The 19366-nt window shown below is 49.3% G+C and overlaps 4 protein-coding genes across 4 annotated transcripts in view; 1 reads left to right on the forward strand and 3 right to left on the reverse strand.

Moving 5' to 3' along the window:
• The window catches only part of LOC131209750 (epoxide hydrolase 4-like), a 2687-nt gene extending 1210 nt beyond the window's left edge, over positions 1-1477 (reverse strand). Inside the window, exons 1-4 of the mRNA XM_058202884.1 lie at positions 870-1477; positions 477-575; positions 162-349; positions 6-80 (exon numbers count right to left, since the gene is read on the reverse strand). Of these exons, the coding sequence (XP_058058867.1) occupies positions 6-80; positions 162-349; positions 477-575; positions 870-1118 (611 nt within the window). The 5' untranslated portion in view covers positions 1119-1477. The remainder of the gene's footprint in view (positions 1-5; positions 81-161; positions 350-476; positions 576-869) is intronic.
• A 1323-nt stretch (positions 1478-2800) lies between these two features.
• Positions 2801-10553, reverse strand: LOC131211307 (elongation factor 1-alpha 2). The gene is made up of 4 exons (XM_058204724.1): positions 10439-10553; positions 5586-6555; positions 5309-5514; positions 2801-4789 (listed from the first exon to the last, which is right to left on the reverse strand). Exons 2-4 carry the CDS (start codon positions 6406-6408, stop codon positions 4430-4432), a joined length of 1389 nt encoding a protein of 462 aa, XP_058060707.1. The 5' UTR covers positions 6409-6555; positions 10439-10553; the 3' UTR covers positions 2801-4429.
• A 1817-nt stretch (positions 10554-12370) lies between these two features.
• On the reverse strand, positions 12371-17557 carry LOC131211690 (GRIP and coiled-coil domain-containing protein 2). Its single transcript, XM_058205267.1, has 5 exons — positions 17433-17557; positions 17253-17367; positions 13105-17183; positions 12929-13037; positions 12371-12860 (listed from the first exon to the last, which is right to left on the reverse strand). Exons 1-5 carry the CDS (start codon positions 17457-17459, stop codon positions 12814-12816), a joined length of 4377 nt encoding a protein of 1458 aa, XP_058061250.1. The 5' UTR covers positions 17460-17557; the 3' UTR covers positions 12371-12813.
• Positions 17558-17975: 418 nt separating this feature from the next.
• Positions 17976-19153, forward strand: LOC131210587 (armadillo repeat-containing protein 7). Its single transcript, XM_058203856.1, has 2 exons — positions 17976-18115; positions 18178-19153. Exons 1-2 carry the CDS (start codon positions 18007-18009, stop codon positions 18615-18617), a joined length of 549 nt encoding a protein of 182 aa, XP_058059839.1. The 5' UTR covers positions 17976-18006; the 3' UTR covers positions 18618-19153.
• The last annotated feature ends 213 nt before the right edge of the window (positions 19154-19366 follow it).

Consider the following 19366-nt stretch of genomic DNA (forward strand, 5'->3'; position numbering starts at 1 on the left):
CCCACAGCAGGTTCGGGTGTGGAGTAGAAACGCTAACAAATTTATCGACCATTTCCGGATTCGTGTGCGCAAAGAACCAGCTGTGAGGCGAGGGCGACAAATGGGACACGTGATTACTAGCACCCTGTGGCCACATAGCATAGCATTGTGGCGATCCGTACCCGATCGTGGCTCCCAGGTCGTGCCCGACAATGGAGACACTCTTGGCGCTGATTGCAATCAAAAACTTGCGCAGATCCTCACAGACCTTCTTCGGTGTGTACTTGAACCGCCAGTGTGGTTTGTCTGAATCATTAAATCCCTTCAAATCCAGCGCGATAACGTGGAAGTAATGGGTGAGCTCCGATATCTACGGACGACGGTAGATTAGAGGTCAGGTCGTAGTAAACAGAACTTGCCGGCCGGTACGGGCGTGACCAGGACCACGGTCCTCAGCCACCCGCGCCATCACCACCCGATTCGGATTCCATACACACCTGGTATCGCCACCCGAACCAACAGTCGGGGAAACCGTGCAAGAGGAGCACAATTGGATTGCTCCTGCTCCCCGCCTCGACAAAGTGTAGCTTCGTGTTCTGTGGATGGAAATGGCGTAACGTAATTAAGTAACCGCGGCGTTGTGCAATGTAGGGCAACCTGAATTAAACTAAAGGTCCCGTTTGTGAATAAACTAAATATTGTGGCACTGGAAAAGCTATTCATTATTTTTAAATTCATTGTTCATTTTACTAGCATAACGTGTTACTGCAAGCATGTCTAACAAATGGCATGTCGCTACGAGTCATCCGATACCGGTCCTAAATAGCACCTTGCCGATTCCAATTACGATCACGTGTCGCACTCCCGGTCAGACCGCTTCAGATGCTTACCTCCAGCTTCACGTACGAGTGCCGGCCCAGATTGGTGTCGGTCATGAAAATTGGCGGCTTGTTGGGGAAGTCTGTCCGCTCGATGGTCTTGCGCATGATGGCGGTCGGGTTCACCTTGCACTTGACACTCTCGTAGAGCCACTTGAGCAGTACGACAAAGTTGGCCAGCAAACACCGGACGTAAATCTTGGCAATCTCCCACTTCGGCACAACCTGCAGCATATCGTAATCGTTCCGTCGGCCGGCCATTGTGCTCACTTCCAGTGGTTTCTGGACACCCTTTTTCGCCGCCGTAGTCAGCGGTAATCTAATTTCACACTCCTAAACACACACATACACAACGAAACGGAAGGAAGAACGTAGCAATCCGCGATTAAAACGCGTCGAACTGCGCCTCGCTCTCACTGCTTCTCTCGAAGCGTCGCTTGGTTGCTCTGGCAACCGGCGATGTTGGCGATTAGGAGGTTTCTCCCGCGGCACCACGGCTGATAATCGGGACGGGTCAAGATGACGGTGGTCTGTTGATGGTGTTCGAAGTGCGCTGAGGTACACTACTGCAACGACGACACTGTGCGTCAGCTCGCTCACCTAGCCGTGCACAAAGTGCAAACCGGCCCCTCGGACACTAACCGGGCGAATGATAAGGCCTGCGTACGCCGTAGTCGCAACCTCGGGACTCGTTCACCGTGCAATCGCACCGTTGGCTTCTGCACAGCGCTTCGCTGCCCTTTTCGTGGTGCGTCCGTGATCGGCGCGCTACATGATCTCGCGCCCGATCGTGCGACTCTCTCTGACGTTGGTGAGTGGGGTGTTTATGCTTTCGGGCGGACTGCGCCGGAGTTCGGTGCCTATCGGTGCACGACCTTCCCCGCCTTCCGGAGGGACGATCCCTGGGTTGAGCTAACCTTTACCATTTCATGGGCCCACCACTGGCGATAACCGATAGACTAGGGCGCGCGAGGACACACAGAGGAGGGAACAGGAGCTGGCCGTTATCGCCAAACTAATGGTGAAATTAACACTCTCAGATGACCTTGCTTTTCCGTGCGCCCGTGCGTCAAAACATGGAACTTTGGTGGAAGAATTCACCGTTCGCTATCCACACAAAAGAACCATAAACAAACGCACCTTTCCACCTTTCACTATCGTTTGGTGGAAATAACTCACACACAGTCACCCTTCGGAGCATCCTTCGAATTATCTCCGAAACTACGGCTGAGCATAAAACCAGACACACACACACAGTTAATCCCTGTTCCAGTATTGGTGTAGCCCGTCCGTGGCCATGAGCATAGGCGAGTGAAGCAGCAGCATAACAATTATGTCACACGCGGTGGCAACCATCTGAGCATCGCGTGCAAAGTCCAACTGGCTGCGGACCGCGTGTGCTAGGGCGCAAAGGGTGCGCAAAGGGTGCTGCGTCACCAGACTCTGTGCGAGGGGGTTCCGTAGTCGGGACCAGGTTGTGCCGAAAAAATGTAGGTCACGCGCAGGTTCCGCTACTCGCGCAGCCACCGTGCGGAGACGCACCAGGGCCACAAAAATCAGTTATGCTAACTTTATTCGTTTGCACCCCGTTTGGAGTCCGTTGCGATCACGACCCGATTTAATTAGCAGCTAATTTGAGCGAGTTCTGAGCACCTTCAACGCGGTCACCGTTCGCAAACAGACAAACGCCAAAAATCCCTGCGCGACTTCCAAACCACCAACCACCACCGAGCACGGAACGGAAACTGGCCAGTGGTGCAAATGAACTCCAGCGTTCCGCGGAGTTCATTCGAGGCATCAGCTGAGCGGACGTAGCGCACGTGGGGGTGCCAATGGCCACCCTCAGGCGTTCGTTGGGCGTAAACCAATCGCCTAACCCAGCCTCAATCTATGCTGCGATTTCTGAAATCAACGCAAAAAAGGGCAATCCGATTTTTTTTTTTCAAGCCTTCTTCTTGAAATTTATTGATAGTTGTAATGTCCCGTTTCCCGGGTGTTGCAAGTTGGTTACACTTAGTTTCACACACGCAGACTAACTTCAGGTTTTAGGTTTTCCAATTGGTTTGCATCCCATCTCGGCTCTACCAATCAGCCTGTGGCGCCACCCGGCGTTGTTGGATGCGTGGTTGCTGCCGCGATAGATGCCTTTGCGTGCCTTTGCTGAAAATCCCCCTATGCTGTCCACTGATGCTCGCCACGACGGGCGGGAGCGGTTTTGCAGGAACGTGCCGGCATCAATTTAACGGACAAAATGATGTTGAATCGCCGAGAAACGGTTTGCAGCGCGCGGGAAAAGCGAACTCAAGTGAAGGTAACCAACGCGCCAACCTTTCCACACAGCCAAAAGGAGCAAAAGTAAGGAAAATCTATGCTAACCAAAGTGGGACAGGGAACCCATCGAGGGCGTGCGCGGAAATTAAAACACAACCGGTAAGGATCATAATAAATGGTCTTTTTTCATTTTCTTGTTCAGCGATTCAATCGTTCAATCCTGCGTGGATCCTGATCCTGTATCCTGTGTCTGTTGTTCGATGAGTCTTTTGTGGGCGGGGGCTTGTCATTGCCAGAGCACGGAACGTCTACTAACGAAGTGATTGAAACAAATGGCCATGCCGTTGCGCTGCCGCCTCCGTCGTCGTTGGAAGGTTGTCTGCGTTCATCCTGCCTGCCGTGAGTATTCTCGAATCCCGGGACAATCTGTGTGGCTTCCAGCAGTAGCAGCAGCGGTTGTTATATACTAGTACTGTGGTGCATCAGCATCCTGCCTTCGGTGGCGGTGGCGCATAGGTCAGAAGAAGCGGGCTTCGCTCTACTTTGGCGGTGGCTTGGCACCCGATGTTCGGTGCAACAACGATGATGAGACCGATGCAGAAGATGACGGCGTTAGCGATGGCACTCAGTGCGATTTCCCCCGGTCCCAGGAGGGATTCAGCAGCCGGAGGGTACGGGCCGGCGGCGTCGGCGCCATGTGCTTTCCTTCGAAATGCTTTGCGATGGTGATGGTAAAATAAGTTAGTCACCGATGAAGAGAGCGCCAGCGAGGGCGATGGTTGTTGCGGGGAAGAAATGTAGCCGGTGGTCGGGCAAGCGATCGTCGCCGCCATCCCGTCGGTGCTACGTCGAAATGTTGACGATGAGTGTTGTTGTTTTAAATTATTACAATTATAAGTGTTATCAGTAGTAGCATTGTTAAGTGGTAGTTTTTCGTTAATATTAATTCTTAGATTATTATGTAATAATAATAATAAGGATAATGAATGATTTGTTCCGGGCTGCACCACAACGGCCGCGGTGGAGCGTGGAACTCTCCGAGCAGGGAGCAGTCCGTTTGCGCCGTCGTACCCCATCATTGCCACGGTATCTTCATCATCATCATCAGCGCCCGCATCGTCATCGTCATTGTGTTTCAATAATGTAGAGCATTGGGTTGGATCGTGTTCCGGTGCTGCTGTTGGTAGTACTGCTTCTCTTGCCTCTCCTTCTATTACTACTGCTTCTGTCTCCTCTTCTTCTTCTTCTTCAGCTGACTCCTTCTCCTCTACGACTAGTGACGGGTGTTGGTGCGTCTCTAGTTATTTCTTCTTCTGGGCCTTCTCGGCGGCCTTCGTTACTTTACCGCCGGATGCCTCCTTAAAGTTGACCGACTTGATGACACCGACCGCCACCGTTTGACGCATGTCGCGCACGGCGAACCGGCCGAGCGGCGGGAACTCCTGGAAGCTTTCGACGCACAGCGGCTTGCTTGGCACCAGGTTGACGATGGCAGCGTCGCCGGACTTGATCGACTTCGGGTTCTCCTCCGTCACCTTGCCCGAGCGGCGGTCGCACTTCTCCTTGATTTCGGCAAACTTGCACGCGATGTGAGCGGTGTGGCAATCGAGCACCGGCGTGTAGCCGTTCGCAATCTGTCCCGGGTGGTTCAACACGATAACCTGCGAATGGGAAGCAAAGAATCGTGGTGAATCGCGTGGCGAACCAAAATCACGTAATCCCGTGGTACGATCTATTTCCTGTTTGGCGTCGCCATGCGCTCGCAAGTTAATTGCCGATTGCCCACAGAAAAATCCCGCCGAGCGCCAACAGATTAGCCCACCACCACCACGTGGTCGCTCCGAGCACGGAGACTTGGGGCGCTGATAACACAGCGAATCAGCTGGACCCCCCTCTGAAACTTCATTCTCCAAAAATCGTTTGCAATTAGGCTGATTAGAACGTCGGTGACGCTATCAAAGAATCCTCCAGAGCAATGGCTAACCGGACACGTTTCGCAGGAACATAATCCGGGGTCTATCAGGGTGGCCCACGGCGGGTTGCCCCTACCATCCGCGTTACGTCAGCAGGCGAAGCACATCGTCACAACATGCCGCACTGATGCCGCAGTACGCGCGGCTATCCAAAATTAGACTCTAACGTCGCCACAAGCGCAAATGACGCCCGGTTTTCGGCCTTACCTGGGCGGTGAAGTCGGCGGCACCCTTCGGTGGGCTCGCCTTCGAGTCGCCGGCCACGTAGCCGCGGCGCAGCTCCTTCACCGACACGTTCTTCACGTTGAAGCCCACGTTGTCTCCGGGCAGGGCTTCCGACAGCGCCTCGTGGTGCATCTCCACGGACTTCACCTCGGTGGTGATGTTGACCGGGGCGAAAACGACCACCATTCCTGTGGGAGTTTTGTTTTTTTTTTTGGTGTCAGTACTCGAACTCGCAGACGCAGGAACAGCTCTCCCTTACCTGGCTTCAGGACACCGGTTTCCACACGACCGACCGGTACCGTTCCGATACCGCCGATCTTGTAGACATCCTGCAGCGGCAGGCGCAGCGGCTTGTCGGTCGGACGCGACGGCGGCAGAATGTTGTCCAGTGCCTCGATGAGCGTCTTGCCCTCGGCCTTGCCCTCCTTCCGCTCGACCGCCCATCCCTTGAACCACGGCATCTTGTCGGACGGTTCGAGCATGTTGTCACCGTGCCAGCCCGAGATCGGCACGAACGCCACCGAGGCCGGGTTGTAGCCGATCTTCTTGATGTACGACGACACCTCCTTCTTGATTTCCTCGTAGCGGGCCTCGTGGTACGGCGGGTCGGTCGAGTCCATCTTGTTCACGCCGACGATCAGCTGCTTGACGCCGAGCGTGAACGCCAGCAGGGCGTGCTCGCGCGTCTGGCCGTTCTTGGAGATGCCGGCCTCGAACTCGCCGGTACCGGCGGCCACGATCAGCACGGCACAGTCGGCCTGCGACGTACCGGTGATCATGTTCTTGATGAAGTCCCGATGGCCGGGCGCGTCGATGATCGTCACGTAGTACTTGGCCGTTTCGAACTTCCACAGCGCGATGTCGATCGTGATGCCGCGCTCGCGCTCCGCCTTCAGCTTGTCCAGCACCCAGGCGTACTTGAAGGAGCCCTTGCCCATCTCCTGGGCCTCCTTCTCGAACTTCTCGATCGTGCGCTTGTCGATGCCACCGCACTTGTAGATCAGGTGTCCGGTCGTGGTCGACTTGCCCGAATCGACGTGCCCGATGACGACGATGTTAATATGAGTCTTCTCCTTACCCATCCTGGACGATCTGCTGCTGTCTGTCGTCGAAATCAAACCCCGATCACGCCGCCTTCCGTCACTTCCGTCTCGTGGATCACCGTTGCCGTGGCCTTACCTCTGACGACGAGCGGTTGCTGTTGGTCACTCGTACGATTTGCCGAAAATCTGCCGAAACAAGGGCGCAATTATTGGTTATTTATTCGGCTCGAAAATTACTCAAAATCATCGTGAAGATCTCCTAGATCTCGGCGAAGTATCCGCTTGCGTTTCCCCGCGCTCTGTACCTTTTCCTCTTCTTCGCATTTGATGTGTTTAAAGCGGGCCGTTATCTGCTTAGACTGAACCATCAGTATCCAGCAGACGTACGACATAAGGATGATGTGAAATATCTTCATCGTTTCAAGCGGATCTTCGCAAACATTAGCCGCAGTATCAAGCACACACAAAGTTGCAGCACCAGAATGGCTACGGTCAACGGCAATAATCGTGCTTGGTTAAGTCACTCGTTACTGTTTCACTAACACTCTGCATGTACTTTCTTCCGTACGCACTCGTTCGTGAAAAATGCAGATTCGGTACTGACGAACTGATCGTCCGGCCGTTCGGCTTTAAACTGATCGCGATCGAGCGACCTCAGAGATATGGACCAGTGTCCGCTCCGCGCCAGGGTCCAGTGTCCGCGCGCGGCACGCAACCTTTTGCTCTCGCGCGGCCTTGAAGACAACGCGTGAGAGTGAGCAAAACAAGCAACCCAGGGGTTGTAGCACCACCAAATCCTTGCCGCATTTCTTCGGCTCATCCGCAACGGACCACGGTACTGGCGTGTACTGAGAAAAGCTGTTTGTAATTGCTTTCAAGCGCAGAAAACAGTACATACATTGTAAGGAAATGAAAAGCTGGACAAAAAAATGCTCGACACATTCCAATAGTCAAGGATAGTGATTTGTGCACGTTGTCGGCGAATGGCAGATTGTGATGTGCGCGCAAACAACAAGTGTGCGCTGAAAAGTGTGCGCTAAATGGAGCGCACACAGTGCACACAGGCTATCAACTTTGTGCACGTTATCGGAAGCTGTCCGTTTGCGTCCATTGGTTGTCTGTTGCTGGCCAGTAACTTTTGAAAACAACAACGGTCACAGTACGGCAGGAAACGAGTATGTCTTTTAATGAGCAAATACAAACAATCTATGTTTAATCTCCAATGGTTTACATATCTTTAAAATTCATCCCAAATTTCGTTCGTAGACAAGATTATGTATATCTCATATATTTTTAATTAATTAGGCTTAATGAAAAATTCGTGGTTCGTGTTAAAAGAAACCATTCTAACCAAGGCACTGCAGCATCCCAGCCTCAGAATGGAAGCAGCTAAGCGCTGACCGAAAATCCGTGGCCGTGCCAAGGACCATCAGTGTGGCACGCGATGCTGCGAGACGGTAAAAGCATGCGCGATGACGAATTCATTAATGGAGGAATCATTGTCCCCACGCGGCTATGTCTGACCGAAACTCCCTTTACATAAGCCAGCGAAAATGGCGTTCTGGCCTCGCGTGGTTTCGACTCTACCACCACCAGCGCCGCGTGTCGTTATCGCTTTTGCAGATTTTTTTTGTGATCCAACCTTGGACTGGACGGGTCTGGTGCTTCTTATCGCACCAGCTTCTTCCGTACCGCCACTGCCAGGAAGAAAGTGGTCAGACGTCATCCGAAGCCAAAAATGCCGCAACCGGTATGGACTGGCTCGAAAGGACTATGACCAATGGAGCTTGTTTTGGCTCTTTCAGTAACAGTGTTTACCGCGGGGAAGTACCCTCGAAAACAGCTTTGTTTACTATTGGCCGAGATGAGCCATAAACCGAGAACCGTGATACATTGACACAGTGAAGTAACCGACAATTATTTATGATTATTTTGGTTAGCTTATGGTTTCATCTTCAGTTGCGGGCGTTGTTTATGGACACCGGTTCTTAGGAATCGTTGGAAATTAAAATACACCCAAAATGCTCCGAACCCACTAGAAGCATTTTTTTTCCCCGAAACTATTTTTCCTTTATCAACTATTGATTTCACTCCTTGCGGAAGGAAAGATTTGCAGTGATTTCTGCTATGCCACGTGCTGTTTTGCAAAGGTTTCGTAACCAAAGCAGTGGCGCAGTACTCAGGGCTGTCACTTCTTCGGCACGACCGTTGCGAAATGCTACCTGTACGTAAGGAACTTTCTTAATCTTGTCAACTTCTACAAACAACAAACTTATTTACTTATTTAATTATTATTCAAGCCAACCAAGCCTTAAACTTGAAGTTTAGATGCATTGTCAGGGTTCCCACTGACTTCTGTCGGTTTGAACCCGATATATCGGTGCATCCCTCTGATCTACGCAAGAGGCACAAGGACCCGTGTCTTGTTTCATCAAAATGGCATTATAAAAAATGGCAACGCGCAGATAAGGTAAAAGTTACCCATCTAGGACATGTAAGCACAAGGCCAAACAAATGATAGCCCGTATATTGATGCTGTTCATACCAAACGGTGTAGATGGTAATAATGTAGATTTCCGGCTGTACATTCACGCCCACTTGGATGTATCGCAGCACAACACGATTCTCCACACGCCATCGCATTCGCTTTGCCAAGGCAACACATAAATCGATAATGTGCTTGGGCAGCATGCCGACAGCGAGCCACAGTTCCCACACGCGTTCCGATGGAGACGCCTGGTGCTGGATGTCTAGCTGGAGAACATGGCATTGTTTGATAATAAATTAGAAAATGTTGCCTGCTGGTGTGCTGTTAGCCAGCCAATCGTCCATCGCTGGCTCTCGTACCTAGGACCGAACGGCGGAACTCCATGGCATCCCCGGCACACCGCCCTGACCCCAGCCAACGCAAAGCACATTCGTGGCGGTTGAGAAAAGCGTTGGTGGGGCCCTCTAGAGACGGAAGCCAACGCTCATGCGCACCATCGAGCAGCATCTGTGTTAGTTGCTCCACGAATGCCCTGCCTCTCTCTTCCAGACTAGCTTGGACGGTACCTGCTACCGGCTCGACGGAACAAACCTAGTCGATCATGTTTTGTGCAATCAATATAGGCTTCGATGATATATGCCTTATTCGTCGGACAGTTATGGGAACCGATCGGAGCCTCTCTAATGGCTCATTGACTTTCTATAGCGAAGGCGAAATCTTATCGCAAACTTGTATTGTCATTTTATTAACAAAAAATGTTTTTCTCATTCCATCAGTTGCTTACAGCCCACAGTTAAACCCATTTCGCTGGTAGTTAGCCACATCGCAAGGACTCCTACGATGAGTGCAAGTCTCGTTCGTCTCTTTCCGGCAGTGTGTGACGACGGTTTCACCGCCCGGTTATTGATTTCACGACCACACACTCCGAACGGCCGCTGCGTGGATGTCGAGCCACCGCGACCCTAGTCGGCCATGTTTTCCAACCCTTCCCACTCTGGGCTACTACCACCGTCATATCGGACGACGGAAAATGGTATTGAAAATTCCAAAAGAACCGAATTTTCCAAAGCGAAAATGGGCCATGCAAGTCGCCATGGCGCTGAGGATGAGGTCCTTCTTGTTTTACTCAACGGAACCGGGCCACTCTTTTCAACTACCATGACGGGCCCACGTTGACGATGGTGCCGCCTGACGGTAGACATCTTGGATTCGCAGTTCGCACTTTGACGTGCGACTGTGGCACAACCCTGTCTTTCATGCGGCTGTCTGCTGTGCTCTCTGTCAGCTTCCCAGATCCATCTCGGCACCGCGAACCTCGCTCGCTTCTCAACGGTGCGCTGCTATTCGTGTACCGAAAGTGACATTGTCTCCACCCTGGGCGCGACAACCGTGGCAAGGTGATAAATATAGAAAAGCACATTTTCTCCGTTTCGGCTCAAACCTAACCTTACAATTCGCTACCGCTGGCGAGCGATTAGTCAGCCGGCAAGCCGTGAGGCGGAATTCAATAGCGCCCCCCGACTTAAGGCGATGGTTCAACTACGTTCCATCCGTTCGGACGTAAAAGGTGGAATTACTTACGATCTTCGATCACAATTGATACGGAACACACACGCACGCACGTACTATGCACAAAAAGGACGAAACGGTGCACGGACGCACACGTTTGCTTTCTAGCGGAACTCTTTGGAATGAACTGCTGGGCTCCAGCCGTGGCGTACCAAAGTTGCAACACTCTCTGCGCCAGCCAGGCTTGCTATGGCTGCCGCCGGCTAGTTCTGTTTCGCTTCCTCGGCCGATGGCCTGCTGCTCGCACCACAGGCGCAGCCGCTGCATACCTCTGTGGTGTGCTCTTTTCATCACCGTTTCGTTATCCTTTTTCCACTCCGTGCGAATCCAGTGCGTACGAGATCGGGTGGACAAATTTTCTCCATCAAACAACCCATGCCTACCGCGATATGGAGTGGCCGACGCTTCTCCTTGGCTGGCTCGAGAGGCAATACAAAATGTATACCCCGTGATGACACCGGGCCACCGTTTTTCCCACTCGAACACGAATCCTTTCCGTCACCGCATGTTGCTCCGGCCGGCCCGCTAGCCGTTCCGGCTTTAATGGGCCGGCCCGACAAATTGTACGATAAATGCAAATGCTCTTACTCTCTAACTTATGATCTAACCGCTCCAGTGAGACTGTTTGTGAAAATTTTTGGAAAACCCCAACACTCACTGCCAGCGCAAGCGGTGGGACAAGGCGGCGGCCAACATGTGGACCCCCGTGTGGTCCGAGGCGTGCGACACCGTGCACCGGCATATTGCAAAATTTCTCGCAACACCCAACGATTCACCAATTCAGTCACGGTTTACGACACAGCGTTTGCACGGCCATTGCGACCCGGTCACGGTTGTGCTGGTGGTTTTCCAGAAATTTTCACAAAGTTTTGCGGGAGCGCACGGAAAAACGTTCCACTTACCACGAGCACAAAGGAGTGAAAGGCCGAATTTTCAGGTCCACCAGCACATGCGCGGCCGTCACCCGTTTCACGCGAATCGCGTCTGTCGGCGAATGAACACACCGCTTCAAGAAAGTTCATTCCGGTCTTCAACCCCTCACCGGTCCGGTCCTCAACCCTTCACCAATTGCGCCACACCGGTTGTCGTGACGGATCTGCTGAATCCATATCCTGCGAGAAGGGTGTCGGCATTCGTATCAGAAGGTGAGCGATAAGCCCTCGTGGCAGCCAGTTCCGCCGGCCGGCTCATCGTTGGCTTCGACCGTTCATTCTGGCACGCGCATATCGAAAGACCCCGCCGCCCGCTCGCCTTGCTGCCCCGGATGGGTTCCGCTAGTTGGCAATCGATAAAACTTTCGCTGCGTTCGGTTATCGATTATTCTGCTGTGATATGGTAGTGGCCCAATCACCGGTGCTGAACAAGAAAATAAATAAATAAGTAATAACGACGAACGGTACCAGAGTGGCCACAAATGCCAAGTCTGTAGCGTTTCGTGGTTCTATCGACATCGTGAATCGTCGTGTTTGAATGGGTGTGCGTGAAGCAACATCAGTTCACATGCATATTCGAGCGAACCGGTCACATCGTGAGCAAAAACAGCGCTACAAATCTAACGCGTAAAGCGGGACTGCTGCAAGAACGGATGAAGGACAGATGCTATAACTGTAACACATGGCGCTGCGCAACACACCGGCACGAGATGAGGCAGAGAAAACGAAGAAGCACCTTCAATTCGCGCATGTTTTTCCCGTCCGGTGAGCTGCGCACTTGATCGGTACTTGTCTTGCCTTGTTTGACCGGCAACGTGCGGGAAGGAAATGGATGAACCGGTTTTTTTGAACACCTTAACCAAGATGAATTAATAGGAATCAAGATCAATAGCTTGCTATCGGCATGTTTACGCCACCTCTTTCTTTTAAAGTGTACAAAGCCTAGTTTTTAGGGCAAAAACAACAGTTTAAAATATATTCTTTATTTATTGCTTCAAAATGTATGCCTTCCAACGTAGCATTCAATAGGAGTCCCTTTGACGTCTACATTCCACGAAACGCTACAGGTTTTGTCTATCTAACACTATTTAGCGCATATTTCTCTCGTTGTGCGAAATTGTATTCTAAATGCCCCATTTAATGTGATAATATTTAACAACCATTCCACTTAATGACAGTTCACGTTTGAATAAAGTTAGTAGGACTTTGCATGGTTTTAATAGAAGCTTGGAATTGCACTCACTTTTCCGTCTGGAGCTAACTTATCAGATAATCACATCTAACAATCGTATACTTCTTGCAACAGAACGCTTAATACTATAACTATAACTACTAATCATTCGTTCGTATAACTATCGCCTGAAGAAAACAAAGATTAATTAATAAAGACCGGCGTTAATAAAGAATGGAATTCAGTAGGGAAAAAGCTTAAACACTAATAAAAAAATGGTACCATTAATTCCACAACAAACCGGTCCATCCACGAGAACTTGGGTCGGAACCTACAAAATGAAAACAAATTTTGTTAACTGAAGAAGACCCAGTCGCGGCAGAGAAACCAGTCTCTTACCTTTGGCTACGTTCTGTAACTTTTGCGTCTCGTCGGGGCTCAACTTAAGTATCGTGTTTAGCACTGGCACCAATCTTGACCGCTCATCACCGTTGTTTAGAGTAATAAACTGTTGTTGGGTAGATAAATCGTAATGAGATCAATGGCGTGGGATGGCGTTAAAATGTTAAGTTTACCTTAAATATCACATTTTTCAAATACTCCGAGTTGTGCACATGCGCCTCCCGTTCAATGGACCGCTGCTGTCGGCGTACCTCCTCTTTAAGTAATTCGTTCAGCTGCGTTAGCTTTGCAAGATCTTGCTCTGCCTCGGCCAAAACTGCGGTTAGATGGCGCACGCGGCTTTCTTGTTTACTAAGTTGCTCCTTGGTTTGCTGCAGTTCGACAGTCGGTGACGGTTCCCTGCCATCAAAAAATTGATTATGGTGGTCGCCCTCGCCATCGATTATCCCAACGGAAGCCGAATCGTCGAAGGAAGTGTTCAACAATTCGTCTAGCGGTATAACCTCTCGGGTGCGTCCTCGCGAGATGGAAGTCGAGGACAGTTTTCGTCGCTGTGAGGCCCCTGCAACGGTACTTAGATTGGTGCTTTCTGAACCTTCGCCTTCTTCGCGCTCCATCAGAAGAAGATTTATTCGCTGCTCATCCGTAAATGCAGCTGTACGACCCACGATTGCACCAATGGGCGCCGGGTGTAGTGAACCGTGTGGGGGCAAGTTGTTGTTGAGCACGTGGCGCACTCCGTTTGCTCCATCTACCTCTGATCGCTGGCGTATCCTCGTCTGCAATTGCTCCAATTCCTGGCAGTGGCGTTCCTGTTGCTCCTCTAGCTGTGCTTTATAGCATTGGATCAATGTTTCGCTCTGTACGCGTTGTGTTTTCAATGCTTCCTGATGCTCTAGATTCGTTTTGCGTGTTTCCTCCAGTAATGATTCACTTTGCAAGCGACTTTCTTCCAGCAAACTGAGCAACTCCTTGCAGCGGTTTTGCGTTCGCTCCTTTTCGCTCTTTAGCCCCTCGTTAGACTTCGAAAGGTCGTTGACTTGCTTCACCAAATGCAGGTGCTTACCCTCAACCAGTTCCAACGATTTCTGCAACTGACTTAGTTCCTCTTCCAGCTCTTTCTCTCTGCTACTATCTTTATTTTGGTTCTGACGCAGCACCGATTGGGCCCGAACCTTGTAGCTAGCAAACTCGGTCCGCATATCTTCTACTTCTTGCTGTCGCTCTGCTAGCGCCGTACGCAGTGTGCTCAGCTCACTTTCCAGCGTGAGACTCTGCTTCTGAAGGCTAGTTTTCTCCAACTCCAACGTGCTGAAAACTTTCTCCTTTTCAGATGCCACCTGTTCGAGCTCCAAGCGATTACTTTCTAGCAGCTGTTTCGCACGATCGTGTTCTTCGTGAAGTTCCTCCAACTGGCTGGTCAGTTCCATTCGTTGGTGTTCACTTTGCCGTAGCTTGCCCTGCTGTATATCCACTTCCTGTTTGAGTTCACGCGAATGGCGTTGCTGTGACTCGAGGCTTTCCTCGAGGAGCGTTATCTGTTGTTTAAGGCTCTTCATCGCTGTATCTTGCATTTCGATTTTAGCTTCAAGTTCCTTTACCAACGTCTTTTTCGTCTCCAGTTTATTGTTAAGCTCGGTAAGTGATCGCTCGTAAGCTTCCATTTCGAGGCTTAGTACGTTCGCCTTCTTCACTGCCAGCTTTGTGCGGTCCAATTCCGAACGTAACTCTTTCTGCTGTTCCTGTTCATCGGCAAGCTCCTTTTCTTTTGATTTCAAGGTACTCTTGAGGCGTTGATTTTCGGCATCGATCTCTCGCTTTGCCAACTGAAATGCTTCTTTTTCACGCTTCAGGCTTTGTATCTGCACTTGATACTCCCGTACGGCCGTTTCGAGTGATCCACGATCTTTTTTGGTACCCTCGATGTCCTTCTGAACTTGTTGCAAAGTGGTAAGTTCGATAGATTTACTCTCCAGTTCCGCACGCTTACTTTCCAACTCTTGTCGCACACTTTCTAGTTGATCTTGCAACCGATCGTTTTCGGTCTGCAGTGTCTGCACGTTCTTACTGACAGTGGCTAGCGACGAAGGATCTGCACCGCTCAAGGATTCTTTTTCGTATTTTTGCAGCAACGCCGTCTGCTCGGCGACCTTCCGTTTTAGCTTTACGGCGAGCGACCGGAGTTTGATGTACTTCTCTTCAAAGCCTTCATCCAGCTCGCGCATACGAGCGACGTCTTCCACCCGCGAGATGGTCGACGTGGACATTACATCGCTCTGTGTGTCGAAGCTAATGTTGGAACGTTCCTTTACTGCTATCAACTCATCGCGCTGACGCTCTAGCTCCGCATCCTTCTCGTTGATCGTTTGCTGAAGCTGACCAATTTGTTGTTTCATTGGAACCACATCCGCCGCTTCGACGTTAGAAAGTTTTTCCTGGAGCTCCGATATTTTCGACAACTGAAGATTTATAACTTCTCCTCGTTCTTTCATAATTTCATTGATTTCCTTCAACTCCAACAAAAGTTCACTGTTTTCGCCTTTTAAAAGCGCATATTTTTCAGCCATTTCCACTTCACGGTCCTTGGTAAGCTTCAACTCTTGCTGAAGCTGTTCTTTTTCAACATTGCTTCCAGTTACGTCTTGGATACTTAAAGAAAGTTTTTTTTCTAGTTCTTCGTTCCGAGCGGCAGCTTTCTTTGAAGTTTCCAAACTACTTTTCAACTTCTCAGCCAACTGGCCAAGTTGGCCCTCAAGGTTTTGGTTTTCAACGATCAGTTGTTGCACTAGTTGTTGATTTTCTTCTAATTGTTTTCTCACTTTGTCACGGGCAGTATCCTGTTCATCAAATCGTGACGCTTGACTCTGGATGGTTGACTCTAATGCAAGTACTTTTGTTCGGTACTCCCGATTTTTCTCTTCCATCATTACAAACTTTGCTTCCGATTCCTTCAGGCATGCTGCTAAATTTTCCGTCTTTTCATTGCCCGAAACGGAAGAAGATTTTAGCAAATCAGAGAGACGAATCTTTTCCTTTTCACTATTTTCTAGTTCTTGCTTTGCATTTTGCATGTCAGACTGACACTCGGCATGGAGTTTTTGGACGGATGCCACATTTTCTATTTTTCTTTCAAGCTCTTCCTGCGTACTTTTTAGTTGAGCTTCAAGACACTTTTTATCGCTCTGTACTTGTTGCATCTTTTCCAACGTTTCCTCTAGTCGTTCGGATAGTTTTGCTTGCATCTTGTGACTATCCGAAAGCAATGACGACTGAGATGTGAGTTTTGTTTCCAAATCGGCGACCAGCGCTTTCGTTGTTTCCAAATCTTTGAAAATATTTTCCTTTTCTTGTACATCTTGCTGAAGCTTTTCAGTCTCAAGTAGGCGGCCCTGGGACTCCGTTGCCAAGGAAAGATTATTCAACTTCAAATTCTCCACCTCTAACCGCAGGCTCTCAATCAAAGTTTCGTTTTCTGCTGTACCCCTATTACTGTCCGGTAAGTCCATGTCCTCATCACTGTTGCCTTGATGTGTTACGGCTGCTAGTTTGCGCTGCAGTTCTTCATTTTCACAACGTAAACCATCCGCCAGTGATACTTGAAGCGTGATCTTTTCACTAAGGTCACTCTTTTCAAGCTCGAGCGCATGTATTTTCGCAAACAATACGTTCGATGCGTTGGCAAGCTCCTTTTGCCACTTCGGGACCTGTTCCGCGTAATCTTTGACTGTTTTTAGCAGGATTTTTCGATCCGACTTCAGGAGCAGTAGTTTTGCGTTGATCTCTAGGACCTTCGCTTTGTACAGCTTCAGCTTACGGATCAGTTTTTCCTCTTTCGCATTTTGTTCGCTCAAAACCACTTGACTTCCCTTCACTCGGATTAGTTCTTGTTCCAGTTTTATCCGTTCTTTTTCAAGCTTGGCGTTATCTTCCTCCAGTTCTCGCAAACGCTCTGCCAACCCGGCATTCTGTGCTGCATTGCGTTCGGATTGAATTAGTGTGTTCCGTAGGTCGTCCAGCTCTCCCAGAAGCTGTTGGTGCAGTTTTTCATGAGAAGATTTTTCGTCAGACAACTGCGTAACTGTCTTTTGAAGCTGTTTCTCGAGTTCATCAACTCGCATCGTTGCTTTCAGCTTTTGATCCATGTACGAATCGGCCACTTCCTGCATCGCCTTAATGCACTCCTTATCAGCATTCTTTTGAGTTTCATAGTGATCCAATTGCTCTTTAAGATGACGATTTTCTTCTTGGCACTCTGTGCATAAGAAAAAGAAATGGGTGTATTCAACGTTTCAGTTTTTGGCATTCGTCCAAGCCGACTTACCATCTTTTGCTTGTTTTGCCTTTTGAGCTATACCAAGTAAACCTTTGCATTTCTTCACTAAATCATCTCTACTTAGATTATCGAACGGCCCAGGCTTCCGAGCTGTTGCCGGATCCTACATAATCAGGTCATAACCGTATGACATCAGCAATTATCGATGAGACACCCAAATGTTCTTACCTGATCCGACGCTTGACTAGAGCTCATGGCTTAGGGCGTAACGGATGAAGCTGAGTGGAGGAACAACTTCTGCAGCACAAGGAAATTAGTCAATTGTAAGCATAGTGGAAAACGGCAAATGAGATTTAATAAGAAAACCGTGGTTTCGAAACGAGAAAAACAGATCAACTATACGAGAAAAATTTCCGAACTTTATTATTGATACGCTGACGATGACAACACTACGTGTCAAACAGCTGATTGTCAATTGGCCTGAACGCCAACGATTCAATAGGAAAGCGGTTAATCTCGCATGGATGACGATCCCATCGAATTGTTCATAAAACGGTAATCTTTTAAAACAAGAAAAACACCAGCATTTTATTTTGCCTTAGAAAGTAACAAATAAGAAGATAATTTAACCTAAACTCAATTGATTTTGAACGCAGTTAAATATCTTATTCAGCTGATACATTCTCAATTGACGGCGGTGTTTGTATCAAGAAAAAGGAACGCCAAAGAAAAGCCGCCAGTAGAGTATCGATTTCCACGCCAAAAGTGATATTCAAGCTTTTGCTGCCTACGAACCAAAAGAATGTTCAGTACACACGAACGTCTCAAACGTCGCACTCCGGAAGGTGGTATCAACCGAAGGACATACTTGAAGCTGCTCGTAGATGAATATTACGAAACATCAAACGTTGGTAGGTTTCATCGTCCAGCTCTTAATTTCCACATCATATTTCCTCCGTTCCTACAATTTTAGAAGCGCAGCAGCAAGTGACCGCCAATCTGGCTAACTTCGCCTACGACCCTATCAATTGGCCCTTCCTGCTCGAGGCTAAGGCGCATGAGCTTTTCTACGAAATTATTCAACAATCCACTCAGGGTGTAGTGGACAGACTTCTCGTTCTGCATGCAATCGTAGGCTTAGCCAACATTTCACTCGATCCGGATACGGCGGAATACATCGTTCGCAGTAACGGCTTGCGTCGACTCGCGGAACTATTGGAAAGGCACCATACAAATTGCGAGATCGTTTGCAATGTGCTTACTTGTTTTGCATTTTTGATAAACGACGATCGTGCGCAGGTGTTACGCAAAGATAGCATTTTATCGCCACTACTGGAACAGTTAAGACAAGATAAAAACCCTCGAATAGCCAATCTTGCGACGGTGCTCCTGGAAGACATCAAATTGAAGTAATGCAACGAGTAATTACAATGCGTTGGATGTGTACTGCCGGTACACCGACGGTTGGTTCAGTTTTCCACCTCACAAGGACATTTCGTGAGAAGGACATAAAAACCTTCGTTGACCTAACCGGAGACAGCAATCCAATCCATTTGACAAAGAACCAAATGGCGAATGGTGTTACAGCAAAGGCCGACACGTTTGTGAACGGTGCTTTTCTGAATGCCGTTATTGCCGGGATAATCGGTACACATTTTCCCGGTTACGTTGTGACGGCGCAACAGTTTCGTTTTCCAACCCGTTGCCAGCTGGACCAGGAAGTAGCGTTCACTGTGCAAGTACAAGACTTGCGGAAAATTGTGACTGTTTCATATGAAAGCAAACAGGGGGATCGGATTGTTTTCGAAGGCAGCGCCAAGTTGTTTGCGGTACGGAAATGAAAATAAAACAAAATGGACAGTGATGCGAAGAGAAATGGTTTTGTGCTACCTTTGTACGGAGTTTGCAAACTGAGCTGCGCAATAGGTTTAAAAACAGTATGTATAAAAATAAACGACAGAAAATAATAAACTTTGTATGAACAACCGAGAAGGAGACGATCTGCTAATATTCTTTGGCATGCTTAGGCACGATAATAAGTCCGCCGCCTTTTCAAAATATCAATTAGAAAGCACTTTCCTCTCATTCTTGAAGCCGCAAGAACTTCCAGTTCGCTTTTACATTTCTCCAGAGCCTACACTCAGTTATTCTTGAAACACCGT

This window comes from Anopheles bellator, chromosome 2, assembly GCF_943735745.2.
Source record: "Anopheles bellator chromosome 2, idAnoBellAS_SP24_06.2, whole genome shotgun sequence".
Lineage (NCBI taxonomy): Eukaryota > Metazoa > Arthropoda > Insecta > Diptera > Culicidae > Anopheles > Anopheles bellator.

Excerpts from the sequence above, each read along its gene's own strand:
- LOC131211307 (XM_058204724.1), bottom strand. The coding sequence starts at position 6,408 with ATGGGTAAGGAGAAGACTCATATTAACATCGTCGTCATCGGGCACGTC. Across the intron at positions 5,515-5,585 it reads AACCGGTGTCCTGAAGCCAG|GAATGGTGGTCGTTTTCGCC; the intron begins GTAAGGGAGAGC and ends AAACTCCCACAG. Across the intron at positions 4,790-5,308 it reads CCGCCGACTTCACCGCCCAG|GTTATCGTGTTGAACCACCC; the intron begins GTAAGGCCGAAA and ends TCCCATTCGCAG.
- LOC131210587 (XM_058203856.1), top strand. The coding sequence starts at position 18,007 with ATGTTCAGTACACACGAACGTCTCAAACGTCGCACTCCGGAAGGTGGT. Across the intron at positions 18,116-18,177 it reads TTACGAAACATCAAACGTTG|AAGCGCAGCAGCAAGTGACC; the intron begins GTAGGTTTCATC and ends CTACAATTTTAG.
- LOC131211690 (XM_058205267.1), bottom strand. The coding sequence starts at position 17,459 with ATGAGCTCTAGTCAAGCGTCGGATCAG. Across the intron at positions 17,184-17,252 it reads GGCAAAACAAGCAAAAGATG|AGTGCCAAGAAGAAAATCGT; the intron begins GTAAGTCGGCTT and ends TCTTATGCACAG. Across the intron at positions 13,038-13,104 it reads TGAAAAATGTGATATTTAAG|TTTATTACTCTAAACAACGG; the intron begins GTAAACTTAACA and ends ACCCAACAACAG.